This window comes from Rhea americana, unplaced genomic scaffold (assembly GCF_003343005.1).
Source record: "Rhea americana isolate MKP2758 unplaced genomic scaffold, rheAme1 scaffold_0, whole genome shotgun sequence".
Lineage (NCBI taxonomy): Eukaryota > Metazoa > Chordata > Aves > Rheiformes > Rheidae > Rhea > Rhea americana.
This window is the reverse complement of record NW_028185037.1, coordinates 19,710,649-19,724,917: the sequence shown is the minus strand read 5'-3', so window position 1 is coordinate 19,724,917 and position 14,269 is coordinate 19,710,649. Positions and strand designations below refer to the sequence as shown.

The 14,269-nt window shown below is 41.6% G+C and overlaps 1 protein-coding gene across 1 annotated transcript in view; it reads left to right on the top strand.

Annotated features, from left to right (window-relative positions):
* The window catches only part of COL22A1 (collagen type XXII alpha 1 chain), a 237,215-nt gene that overhangs the window by 126,853 nt on the left and 96,093 nt on the right, over positions 1 to 14,269 (top strand). The window contains exons 14-18 of the mRNA XM_085300726.1: positions 226 to 279; positions 1,726 to 1,779; positions 6,134 to 6,187; positions 8,304 to 8,348; positions 13,503 to 13,556. Of these exons, the coding sequence (XP_085156852.1) occupies positions 226 to 279; positions 1,726 to 1,779; positions 6,134 to 6,187; positions 8,304 to 8,348; positions 13,503 to 13,556 (261 nt within the window). The remainder of the gene's footprint in view (positions 1 to 225; positions 280 to 1,725; positions 1,780 to 6,133; positions 6,188 to 8,303; positions 8,349 to 13,502; positions 13,557 to 14,269) is intronic.

Below are 14,269 nucleotides of genomic sequence, written 5' to 3'. Positions count from 1 at the left end.
TAAATGAGATAAGTGGCTAAGAGTGCCTAGTTCCTCATTAGCGGCTCATCAATTGGCCATAGTGTGTTGATGTCAGCAGCAGCTCCTCCAGAGACTGTAAATAATAAATGTTTGGGTGGAAATGATTCTCCTCATTCGTTATTCTTGTCTCACTGTATTGCTCRTGTCTTTGTGCTTGGAGCTGATGTTAATATTATGCTGATGATAATTCTGTTGTTGTTACAGGGGTCCATTGGCTCACCTGGCCCCCCTGGGAAGGATGGAGCAAAAGGAGAAACCGTAAGCCTTTTTGTTCCTCCCCTGTAATCCTTTCTTTTCAGTGTAAGCCAGGCAGTGGAAATCAATCTGTATTGAGTGGAACATGTCTTGGGGATTTGTATGGCCATTTTAGGAGCAGCAATAACAAATGGCAGGAGGTTAATAACCCCAGTGTTCTCCCTTGCACGTTTGCAGCGGCCACGGATGTCATATGGATTAGCCGACCTGAGAGACTCCTGGGACAGGGCTGTTACAATTCATTAAGCCAGGAAGAAGGGGCAGGCCGGCATCTCATGGTCTGGGACCCGCTGCTGCAGCTGTGTTGGTTTATAACTGCAGCCACAAAGCTTGGCCATTTGTTTCAAGTCTGGCAAAGAGCTACCTGGTGGTGGAGGTGGTGGGCGTGGATGTGTGGGACCATCTTGTGCTTACAGGAGCAAATGGGCAGGAGTGAGAAAAATAGGCATTAACTCYCTGCGTATGCTGTTTAAATACTTGGAGCATGGGAAGGTTAATAACCCCAGTGTTCACACAGGCTTAGCTCAAAAGAACATGACACAAACCAAATATTGCCTTTAACAGAATTTCAGCTGAGGCATAAAAATACGGACACGTTTTTCAGCATCTTATATAAGTTCAGTTTAGAGTTTTCCTCCCTTCCCCTGCATGATCACTAGAGCTCATAGGCCWGCTTGCTGAACCTGTCAGTCCTGATGGTCTGTTATTCTAAAATCTTTGCTTTTGGCTGTTAGCTTTTTGCCTTAGCTATTCTTGGGGAAAGATCTCATCTTTCATTTTGCAGCCTTGGCAGCCATTTGGTTGTGGCTGGAAGAACTTGGGGAAAGGATTCTTTGCAAGGGCAGGCATGTACAAAAGTAATGGTACAACAGCAGAAGAATTCAAATTTCTTGTCTCTATCATGCTGTTCCTAATTCTTGCTACACTTGACAGTTGTCCTATTTATGCRGAGTACTCCCAGTTCTGAAGGGCTGAAGATGTTCCTAGATAGCTTCCAGGATTGATGCAACTTCCTTACATCACATGTGGCATGATATGGGATCTGACAGTGACATACTGGGATATAATGACCTAATATCAGGACTTGCAGATTTTCCTATGTATTGTGCTTATTGGTGACTATTTGAGATAGCATTGTCTACAAGGAATTGGCAGATGTAAATTGTAGTTTGTATAAGCTGTTCACTAGTTGGGAAACTCATTTCTTACTGCTTCAGTTGCTGTGTTTGAGGAGCAGRTGAGTATTTACTTTAATGTTCTGTTTGTCTCTTTTTGCCTTTATTTTGCAAGGAAAGCACACTACAAATTTTCAGATCTCTGGATAATGGTACTCAGGATTGTAGCTATCAGATAAAGCTTTCATTTCTAAAGCCGTATGTAATGATTATTTTGAGTCATTCTAACCTATATTTGACTAGCATTTACCACTGAAATTATTGTTATTTACAGGGTGAACCAGGACAGCCAGGAGCGTTTGGACTGCCTGGGCCAGCAGGTCCGAAGGTGAGCTTTCCATTTATACTTTATATGGGTAGGTATATCTTTTCACTAACTCCTTGTGTCTAGCTTGCTTGAATTATTTTCTGTGACTCTTAAAATRCTCACTGGTGAAGGAAGAAGCTCTAAGTATTGGTTTCCATCAGAGGGCCTACTAAGACATCAGCACTTAGGCAAGGTATGTAGAGAGAAGAAATGTCTTTTAATCAATCAACAGTAGAGATGGCAGAAGAGAAGAGGACATGTTTTGTGTCATATAACTCTTTCTTCATGTCTTCAGTAAGCCCTCTCAACTCTCTCAGGTGCAGTAGGATTGTTATCCCTAGTCTACAGATGGGAAAATAAAATCACTGAATTTTTATGCTTCTATCWATTTTAGGAGCTTCAGTTTGCACCCATAGATGGTAGCATAGTGATAAAGAATTTGTGCTGTTGTAYCACTGGATTTGCTTCAAACAAGCTGCTCATGAAATGAGATTTGGTAATACTTAGCTGAACATAGTGTCGGGAACATGCTTACATCTGGAAGCTTTTGTCGTGGGCAATTCTTTATTCTCCTTTCAAAACTTTAGCTCTTCCTTGCCTTGTTCCCTGATAACTTCAGATATCAATTGAAACTGGTTTCAGTTTCTTCTTTATAATACAGAAAGAGGATGATGCACCAGACTGACAATGGATTTCAGTGGCATCATACACAGCAAGCTCATGACAGCCTATGAAAGCCGCTGCAAGAGCAGCATACTGACTGCCTGAATTTACTTCACCCAGTTCTGCTCCCATACATGCAAAGGAGCATAGTCTTCTGAAAGGTCTTTAAACCCCAAATCTGCTGCTCTACTAGTGGCCTTATTGCTTTCCGCAGCCCAGGCAGGTTCAGAGGTGGAAGTTGCACAGCATTATRTTCAGCAGACCAAACTAAACTGAGGCATCTGCATGTACCTCTAGAAGGGCTCGATCCTGCAAAATGATCCATGTTTCCCACTGGAATTTTCAGGCATCTCTAAAACAGAGTGTATAGCTCAACAAAGTATTGAGGCAACACTGAAGAGAAATCACTGTCCAGCACTATGGGCTGGGCAAGATAAGTGCTGTTGTGGCTGAACGTGTGCACAGTCTGACTAAATGCCAAGCGTTCACGGTGATGAGCTGAGCTCTGCTAGCCCCAGCTTCTCAGCTAGTGTGTCTAAATATAAAACGATCATTTGCTTTCGCTGTGACTTTTATTTACTTTAACAGGCACACTGACCGCATGCAATGTCCTTGAACTGGATTCTGGACTGGGCTATTTTAAGAAACAATTCCGATTTTGCTGACAGGGCTTTAAAATATAAAATACGGTCAGCATGCTCTTTTACCGCCAGCATCAAACTTAACCACCTCACTGGTGTGGAACGGGCCATGCTAGGATGGGTGGGGTTGGAGRTGGGGAAGGTCACATCCCCAATTACTGCTGTAATGATTGTTTCTTCTCAGATCACTTATCCTTGCTGAAAATCGTCAGCAGCAATAYGGTGACTCTGAAACCCTGAGGTCCTACCCTGGGCTCCACGGAGAGCTAACTTGCAGTTTCTCTATTCGGTTGGGATGCGGTTCTTCCTGGCTCGATCCATCTTCGTTTGCCTGGAGCCAGGCAAGAGCGGTGCACGCTYGGTGGTTCAAGGGCTCTCTGTGCTCCTCAAGAAATTCGGCCAACTGCTTAACTACTTGGCTAAGGGGTTTCCAGTCTTTTGCCTCAGTGGCAACTGTAGGTGTTTTCTTTCTTTTAAGGAGGTGCCAAGCAATTTTTACCGACTTCATTAACTGTGTCTTGAAACTTCCAGTAGCACAAGGGTACTACAGAGTTCTGGTAATAGCACAAGGGTACTACAGACTTCTGGTAATAGCACTTTAATCCCCAGAGGTACCCTAAATGGATGATAAATAAGGGTTACAGTAATGAAATGCCCTCAGCATCCCGTCTCTAGTTTTACTGCTTGTGTTGCTCAGTGAAATCTCCAGGGCAGACTGTTCCCTGCTCAGTGTCTTCAGTGTAAAAAAAAATTCTTTTTCCTCAGACTCCCTGGTGAATTTTGGTGGTCACCAAGAAGGAAGTCTGATTTTGCTGGTACAAGCAGGTATAACCAAAGAAGAACTGTCTAACTAGCCTTGTGCTATTCAAGGTCAGGTCTTCCAGTTACAGAAAATCCTGTGGTGATTTGGGATGGCGAGAAATTTCCACTGGCCAGTGGAGAAGGCTTCCACAATAAATATGTGAGGCCTGACAGGTTAATTTCAATGGAATAAATAGCCCAGAGAAGACTRTATCACAAGTCCCTCACTTATGCTTAACTTAACCGTTAAACAAAGCTTGAATTTTTGAGACCAAACACTTTAGCCTATACAGTCCTGCAGCTAATACACAATCTTTTCTTTCTTTTTTTCTGTGCCTTTAATAAAAAATTAAAGAGGTTTTTAGTGGTTATCATTGCAATGACACTGAACTGATAGAGGTATCTGTACTTTTTACAAAAAACAAAAATTGAAACCTTTTGTAATATGAAGTATTAGGTAAGGTTTTCATTTTGACGAATTTCTGTTCACTTCAGCTGTAGAAGGTCTCACATTTTAGTGATTTACCAGACATGGTCTCGACACAGGCCTTGAATGGGCTCAGCAGATCTTTTCATTCAGACAAATCTAGTTTTTCTATCTATAACTTTTGCTGACTTTTATAAMCACCTTTTATGTAACAGTCTGAATTGGACTTTGATAATTTGGACAAGTTAGAGCAGTCTTCTATTCTTCTAGGGGTTTTGACCAGACTGTGATAGCACTATTTTCCTGCAGGCTGAAGGCAAAGGATGTGCCCACTCCTCTCCCTCTGCCAGTAGAAGACTTGCGCTGCCTGCAAGTCCTCAGGTGCCTAACGGTGTAGAGACCCCACAGCCATTTGTGTTGTCTATATGTAAACCTAAACCCACCTCTGCTTCATGATGCTGAGTTTGTGAATCTCCCCGTGAGGCTGTGGCGTGGTTCACTTCCGTGCTGAAYGTGAGTTCAGCCGCTTTACAGTTGCACTGATAAACTACTCATAAGCTTCGGGGCAGAGTTTCATCCAGCCTTTTGGTGTCTTTAAAAAGTAAAATCCTCTCTGGTAGAAGGAGAGGGATAGCTTTGGAATTGTTCTGCTTAAAACCATGATGAAATACTTGCCAAGTACTGTCTAGTCAGCCTGCCAGATCTGTGCTTAACAACCATTTCAAATGAGATTGTCACTTGGTCTAAGCAAATGTAAACAGCGTGCATGACATTACCAACCTCCTGGCCACTTGCATTTGGACACAAAGCCCGGTTTCTGCTGAGAGTTCATTGCAAACACACCTTGCATTTTAAATGTTGGATTTTAGGGTTGTTTTTTGTTTGTTTGTTTGTTTTAATATAAAATATCAATCAATATGAAACCCCACAATCATTTAAGAATAAAATTTTCATCTCTTTCTGAAGCCCTATCCATTAGGGCATCCCAATACAGGAGTTAACTAGAGAGGGAAAAAAAGGAAAGTGAAGTAAGTAACAAAATAACAGTGAAGTAGATGATCTTACAGGGCCTATTGAATTTAYATGGCCACCAGGCTGTCTGCTCTGGATTTCTTGGAGGGCTGGTAGTGTTCAGCAGAGGATCCAGACCATCTGCAGGTACTGTAGGCATGCAGAAATAGCACTCTGCGTTTCAGTTAACCCTCTGTAGGAGTGGAAGATTCAGTGTGCTACCAGCTGAAGGACTGCTATTTCCTWTGCATTTTTCTGAATGGTGTGGAAAATGTTTTCTTTTATATCTTAAATATAYTTGGAGAATGTAGTTCTGATCTGTTGCTTTTCACTGAGTCTTCAAAWTAGCCGTTAACATCTGAAGTCTGTGGTTCGTTGGACACTGCTTTTGCTGTGTAGTTTGTAGCAGTATATGCCAGCACTTTATTCCAGTAACACCAAGTTGAGGAGGTAAGACCAAGCCCAATCATCATATATACGCACCAGGCAGGGAAATGACAAAGGAATGCAACTACTGCCATTACCAAAACTTCTGAAACAGCCTTCATAGGGGCTTGCATGTGTCAGTTTGCCTTTATAGGGCAAGGCTGAAAGCRGAATGGTAAAACTGAATAACTTGATGTAACCACTAATGCCTGAACAAAAGAAGATATTTGAGTGTAACTTTGGGAAAGTTGTGCATTTTGTGTAGTAGCCCTAAGGCAGTCGAGAAGCCTCTACAGCTTGCTGTAAGTCGAGGAGATGCAAGCTTTATTTCTGACTGATTTATTTTGTTCTTATTTTTAACATGAAATGGTTTCTGTTGTTCTATTGTGTCTGAATTCCTTACCAGGGATCTGAAGGAAAACAGGGTCCTCCAGGAATTAAAGGCTATGTAGGAGCGCCGGTAAGTCATTACTCTCCTATTACATTTTGGCAGTCTGGAAACTTTCTTCTTTTCTTCTTCAATGTGTCTGCCACCTATGTCTTTTATTAAGTGGTATAAGATATGTGTGACCACTTATCTCTACTATGTCCAAATAGTGCCATTTTTTGAGTTCACTGAGTTTTTTTCTCACTTTTTAAAATGAGAACAGATGTCTCGCCAGTAGAAAACTATCTGCAGAAATGACTTGATTACCAAGATAACAGCTAAGGACTTTCTGATGTTCCTGCTGTAATGAACTGCGTTACAGCTTTGGTTTATGTTGATGCACCATTTCTAGGTTGCTTGAAAGTTTCATCATAACACCAAGCAAAAAATGCCACCTCTCAGCAGGGTTCCAATCATGTTTTCAAAACTATCAGGGTATAGCGCTTTGAACTCAGGAAACAAACCTACCTTTAACAGACAGCAAGACCAGAATAAATCAGATGGCTATCCAGTTAGCATCTCTGTCTTGTGGTCTCACCTTGGTAATGGAGGTAACCTTTAAGTTGGCGTTGTAAAGGCTTATTGGATTTCCTGAGGCTTAGTGACCTGACTGTACGTCAGTGTACTTCAGCAGCATACCAGACATGCTCATGCACTGAAAGATTTCCTTGTGCTGGCCAAGTTCTTGCTTTACAACTTGCTACAAAGAGGCCCAATGTTTTCAAAACAGCTTACGCGCTCTTGCCTTTGTCCAGGTGTGTGCTGTTTAGCTTAGTGTAAGGCTGAATTATATTAGACCTGAAAGACCTGAAATGAATGAGGGGGTGGCATTACCTGCCTCTGCAATACAGCTTTGTYTTATTAATGAGAAAAATGGACAAGGTTGTTGGAATGCTTCCTTCCTGCTCCGTAAGTCACTTTTTTAATGTGAGAAGCAAAGCATTCGGTGTAGCACTCATGGTGCACTGTTACTGAACGTCCTATTCGTTTCCATCATCAGACTGACATTTGGCTTGGGTTGCTGGTGAGCAGCAAGGCTATAATCATCCAGTCAGTGTACCTGAGGGTCTCACAGTTACTAGTGCATTAAAGGAATCATATTCTAAATCTCTTCCCATCTGCTTTTTGGAAGTAGTGAGATTATTGTTTTGCCACGTRAGAAGTGGTACAGGCTCAGTTTAGGTCATCAAAGATGGACAGGGCAGTGCAGAGTTCACTCACCATCACTCATGGTTTAAGTCCTGAATATCTGAACAATTAACTAAATCATCCTATGGACTAAATAAGTCCAGGCAGGAAGTTCTCATTAACTTGGAGGTGAACCTCCACTATAGTGTAAACTACAATTTAAAATACAAATGTACTAGAATAGGAAATGTTTAAGGTTTGGCAGTTTTGAGGAGCTTGCTGTTGACTGAGCATATTTATCTGATTATATATACTAGTTAGTTGCTACAATAAAGGTAAAGTGCAAGGTGTGTACCAAGGGAAGGTGAAATCCATGCTTGCTCATTGAGTTGATTGCCTGTGCTATCCTTCATCAAACTAAGCCCCAGCAAATGGCTGTGTGTACCTGGAAGAACCTGAATTACACAGTTCAGATGAGCTCCGGCATTTGATTCACAGTTCAGAAATAAGCTTGGGCTCCCAGCACAGAGATTAATCAGTATTTGTCAGTTCTCAGGGATACGTATTTTCTGCCTAGCTACTGTATTTAAACCCACCAGGAATGGGCATTCTTTCTTGCTTATGCAATAGAAGACAACATTGATGGAAAAATCTACCTAAGTTCCYGTTGTTTATGAGCACATGAAAAATACAGAGCAGTGGGTGGTTTCCAGAATGTCTGCTGCTGCGGTGTGTTCCCTGCCTCTCCTCATTGCTGCTAGTGGGAAGGACATGTGTCTGATGGCAATACAGTATTACAGATGTTCTTGGGCCCACAARTCACCCCCTCACTGAAAGTCTGCTTAGACAATGTTTGTGGCCAAGTTTGAGAACTAGCAATACAGAAGTCTTTAACATTAGCTTGAATAGATTGTGCAGACACGACCAGTGGATTGGTGACTAAACTAGCTCCTCCTTAGATGAGGGTAATTATGTTGCTCCTTGGATTAAGCTTTATAATCTCTTTTGCTGTTATTTTTAGGGTCTACAAGGAGAAAGAGGAGAAAAGGGAACACGAGGAGACAAGGTAATACTACGACTGGCCATGAGCTAGGAAAAGCCAAGCTGCTCTTCCTCTTCACCCTTGGCTTTTTAGGTGGGGAGGGCTGCCAGGCTTTGGAGGTGAATGGTGGTGGTGGTGGTGGTGGGGAGTCTCTGCATTGCTCTGAGCTTCCCAGTGCTGTCAGGAGTGACCTCCCATGGAAGTGCAGGTCTGTCCAAGCACACCATCAACAGGTCTGTCTTTGTGTATAGCCAGCCAGGGAGAAGAGAAAGGAAGGACAAGGTGAAGGGATGTCACTGACAACAACTAGTGGGGTGTCAACACAGCACACCACCTGGGAGCTGTGAGTGACCACTGACAACCACTTCCAAATGCAATGTTTCCCCATTGCACTGCTATTTTCTCACAATATCCAGCTTCCTATATTCCTGTCTTCTCCCATCACTGTAAGTCAGTTTTGAATCAGTACCAGGTACTTTCTCTGCTAAAGGCTTCATTGAACTGGTGCTGCTCCCCAGTTTTCTACTCTCTCTTCTCTGAGAATACCTGTGGGTTTTTTTTTTGTTTTTGTTTTTGTTTTTTTTGTGTGTGTGTGTGTGTGTTTTAGCACAGGGCTCTGTGATTAGATGTAGGAGCAGAGGTGGTTTTTGAACTATTGGATTAATCAAGTAGCAATTTGGTGGTTCTCTGCCACTCACTTGAGTGCAGAAACCACTGCCCTGTACTTAGTGAGAGGAAAGCTGCATGTAGTGTGATAACACAGAAAGTGTCCTCAGTCCAGTCCAGGCAGCAAAGGCAGCCTTAAGCCTTTGGTGGAAGTTAAAGCAGGCTGTGACTGTTCCAGTTTACAACTGCCCGACAGTGTTTCTGTGCAATAGGTAGAAATCATTGAACATGATTTTACAGGAAAGAGGCCAAATGCCTGTTATACCTGAAATAAGGCTTTAAAAGAGAGCTGGGCAGGTACAAATCCTTTCATTATTCCGTTTGCTCCTTGTGTTCAAAGAGATCTCGGATGCACTTCTGATGCAGACATTCTGCTGCTTCTCAAAAGTGCCTGGAAAGATACATTTTGCTGCCCCCATAAGGAGAAACAGGTGCTAGTCTGGTGCTGTCCCAGCAAGCTGAGGGAGATGGGGCAGAGCCAGTCTCTCTGGCCGACACAAGTAGCCCGTTTTCTCACTCAGACAACACAGGCAGGAGGGCCATCTTGCCAGCTCAAGTAGTTTGCAGCACTGAGCGATGGATTGTCTCGCCTRTATCCCAAATCTGTCCTGAGATAGGACTATCTCAGTGCTGACCTGGCAGGTTTGCCTGTGTTCAAGCTGTCTTTAGCGAGATCTGGCTGTATGTGTTTGTGCAGGGGAGGGAGTTATTAGCTTGCTAACTTGACCTTCTTCCCATTTCTCACTCTCCATTTCCTTGTGGAGAAGAAACCTGGAGATTTACACCCAGCTTGCACATGCTGGCACAAATGATCAATACACCCTTAGTGTGGGATACAGCGTTTTGCTTCGCTGTGTGTTGAGGTGTTTGTTCCCAATCCGCTTTGTTGTTTATGATAAAGTAGGTAGGACTGTATTTCATATTACCTATTCTCACCACTGCAGCTGCAGCAAAGTGCTGGATATTACTTTATCTTCCTCATGCTTTTGCCTCAGCCCTTTGCAGGACTGGTTCAATGTGTTGTGTCTAACCAGTTTCTCCACTGYTTTTCCTGCGGCAAGGTTGTCTAATCTGCTAGAATATTTGGCTTCTGGAAGAAAATATATCTTTCTGACATCACCGTGATGGAGAGGAAGTTGGAGCAGTGAGTGGGCAGATGGCTGACTAAGCTAGAGAAAGATTAAAGTATGAAAAAAGTGAATTGAGGTTTGTTTCATTATTGGAATATGCAAAATTTAGAGCCTACTTCTTTTTTTCTTTCTTCTTTTTCTTCTTGGAACAGCTATATGACCCAAGATTTCTGCTACAACAATTTTGCTTTGATTTACTGCGCTTTGATGTTGCTCTCACAACAGTCACTGCCATTGCTTTAACTTCCAGCAGTTGGGACTACTGTGCAAACAGTGGGCGTTAATGTGGCGGGCCAAATATTTCGTTGTCTGYCCCTCCATCTGTAACTTGAGTACTGACACCTACACAACCTGTGTTTCTATCCGCCTTAGGGAAAAAGGGCTTCTTATATTTARCTTGTGCACTGAAACTGGTCTATTGTACTAGCATCCTAGTATGACAGAAGACTGAATATCCTGAAATACGCTTTGCTGTTATATTCTTATACCGTGGGACCTCAAATGATAATGTGGAAATTATTATAGTGAGGTTCCCAGGTCCAGTATTAGTCGTTAAGACTGTACTGTAGGAGAGCCACTGCGCTGTTTGAATGATAGCTGTCTCGTGTTCTTTGTCACATCCAGTGGGCTCTCTGTAGACCRCATAAACTTCTCAGAGGTAAGTGTGCCTGACTGCTCTGCCACCAAAGGCATWTAGCAAAGCCATCGATTGCGATGCTTGCCACGTTCGTTTGGGCATGTACAGCAATTCAACATGTCGTGAAGCACTGGTTTTACTATATAARCACATATCTCTAGCTAGTAAATCCTTGTCAGCTCTGAAGCTGTATTTGAGAAGAARTCATGCAAGTAGGCAGCTCAGCTGGCTTCTTGCTGTCAGGTCTGTCTGTACATTGTGTTCATCCTGCCAGGGTCCCACAGACTCTTGAGGAATAGTATTTTCAGCAAATCATTTCAATTTTTACCAGTTAGAAAATATAAACAGCGCTAAAATTTGTGCGTAATTGGGATTTCCTCCAGCTGCTTACAGCTCTTGACTGTTGTGTTCCATGGTTGAATGCAGGAAACACATTAGAGCACAGGGGAAAGAAACAGAGTCTTGAAATGAAAATGTAAGAATAAAACTCTTCAATTTTTTTTCCTTTTTAGGAAAAAATACATTGCTTTCCTTAAATGGCATTTTTCAAAGAATAGGAGGAAAAAAAGGAAAGAAATTTAAAATGACAGATTTTGCTGAAGCAACAACTGGAAGCACAATTCTTTTTGGAGCATTTTCAAATGGCTCTAGTGTATACAATTGTATAAATAATACATTTGCCTTTTCCAGCCCCCATTAACAGCAGTAAGAATATTGACTCTTTTCTGTTTTGGCAGCTAAATCAGCGTGTGTGAAGTACTCATTGCCGCAGCATATTGATGCTAAAAAATTCTCCAGAGAATATAGTGCTCATTTTGTCAGCAATTCACCAGACTGTTGCCTGCCGAAAGTCTCAGATTCAGGATATTCACAGTTCAGTCAGACAGTGCAAGTGTTCTCATGAATGTGAAAACTATTGCTCCAAAGGAGAATGGATTAAAATATCCATAGCTGTTTTTCTACTATTTTCTGTGAGATACAGGGCTCTCTAATTCCATTCCTTGGATGTTCATTTTGAAATAACATTTTTGGTAGAAGATTGATAGACTTTCTAAAGGAGGAAAAAGAAAAAAATCAATTGATTTGCAAATGGATTTCCAACTTGCTGAATCAATGTATTTTTTCAAAGGGAGATAATTAAATATAATGCTGTAAGTATTGGTGTGCAGATAATTGAGGTTGTTATTGTAGAATATTAATCAGAATTAAAATGCCTGAAAGTTTTAAAAATAGAGTAAGACTAATATTTTACCCTCTTGTAGAACACTTGCAGAATTTGTTTTTGCACGTGACAGTGTGTATCAATTGTGTTCAGTAGTGTGTGCAGACTCAAAAGAAAATCAGCATTCTATTTTATAGAGGTTTGAGTTAACACAGTAAAAGAAAATTCCTGTTCCAAAGAGCTTTAACTTAAAGAGGCTAGACAGACAAGTTAGGCCAGCTAGAAAAGTAGAGTTCTGCAGAAGGATGTCATTGATCTGTTCATCATTGCTGTCACGGACCTGGATGATAAAATACTGAATATGGTTATTCAGTCTGAGTATGAGACAAGGCTGGGAGGGACTTGGAAGTACAGCAGAGGTCAGGGTTAGAATTCAAAATGATCTGGAAACATAATTCCCTGAAGCATAAGGTGACATTGAGAAGGGGAAACTGCAAGATGCCACTTTATGTGCAGGAAAGTAATTGCACATTGGTGCAGAATGGGAACAGCAGATCAAAGTAGCCATTTCTCAGAAAGGAGCTGGGGCATTATAGTAAGACAAACATCATCCTGGGGTTTAAACAGAAGTATAGTTTGTGAGATATGAAATAATCTTTCTGCTCACAGTTAGTCAGGCCACAGCTGTGTCCAATTTGGGCACCAGACTACAGTGAAGATGTGGAAAAAATGGAAAGTGCCCAAATGAGAGCAACAGAAGTGATCAGAGGTCTAAAAACATGCCCCATGAGGAAAAGCTGAAAGAACTGAGGTTAGTTAGTCTAGGAAAGTTTGAAGGGGAGGTTTTATAAGTCTTCAAATACATAAAAGGCTATTGTAAAGATGAAGGAAACTATTTTCTGTGTCCAAAGGGATTAGGGAAAGACATACTAGTCTGAAGCTGCAGCAAGAAGTCAAATTTAGAAGAGGAGAAGAAATATCCTCAGGTAGAAAAAATAATGCTTTGGAATAGTTTGCTTGTTGAGTTTGGGGACTCTCTAGCTTTGAAGACATACCAGAACAGATTAATTGATCCCCTAGGTTAAGGAAAGCAAAGGTGAAAAATCAAAGGTCCTTGTTAACTGGGTAGAAATGAGTTGTTGCTGGACTGTTCGTTATTTTCGTGAGAGCTATGCCAGCCCAGTGTTCTCATTGTGCACCTTGTCTTGTTTGCACAAACCCACTTCAGCAGGCGAGAGGAGAACACCCACGTGGAAAACCAGCATGCCAGAGCATCTGGCTTCTGAATCCATATCTTAGCTATTTGGTGCTATATCTTAAGTTGGGATAAATACTTCCTACTGACTGAACTCAGTTCCCCTCTTTGTTACTAGACATCCTTAAGCCTTTTTTTTTTGGTACAGGTGTGAACTCTTCATATCCAAAATATAACTTAGCCACTTTTGCTATTGGGCTGGCTTGAATTGCTCTTTTTTTTTTTTTTTATCTTGGTCTTGGAACAGAGAATATGGATGTCTCTTGCAGCATGGCAACCTGAACGCATCATGTTTGAGTAATGGTGGTTCTTTCTATTCCTTTTTTAGGGAGAACAAGGCCTAGATGGGTTCCCTGGAAAGCCAGGTGTGGAGGGGAAACAGGTATGTGACAAATACTCAGTGACCAGACRCTTGTCATTGGAATGAGTGGAAGCTGACTCTAAAAGCTAGGACTTACTCCAGCTAGCTGGAATGTCATGAAAGGACACCATTATACTGGTGGTTTTTGGACTCTTTATTCTGAGGATCCATATTTGCACTTCTTCTAAATTAAGATTTATATTGTAATATACATGTAACAGAAACACACATACTTAACTGTGATAGGAAAGATACTTCAATTCCATTGAAGACGTGTGCAAACACACACAAATTCAATTATTTGAGCTTGACCTTTTTATAAAGGTGTGTTCTCCTACTACAAAATTGAAAGGAGAACAGAAATTCGTGTTTGGTTGGTTTTCGTAAGACAAATTTTGAACTATTAACATTTTTAAGCCAAGGTGATGCCAGAAAATGGTCTCTCTTGTTCATCTGCTTGTTTATAACAGACCAGCAAGCTTCTACTGATTAGATGAATAACATGTTATCTGTTTGTTTGTATCTGAAAGCTACTATCTGTAGTTCCCACAAGGCTCTTTCACTGTTCTTGGAACTGCACCTAATGAGAGACATCACTCCCAAAGGTCTTCTGGCCTAAATAGCAGAGGATGGAGTAAGAAGCAGAGGCTAAAAAGTGATGTGACTTGCCAAAAGTCGTACAGCTAACCGTTGCCAATCTTGAGCTTGAAGCCTGTAACTTCAGACTGCATCTG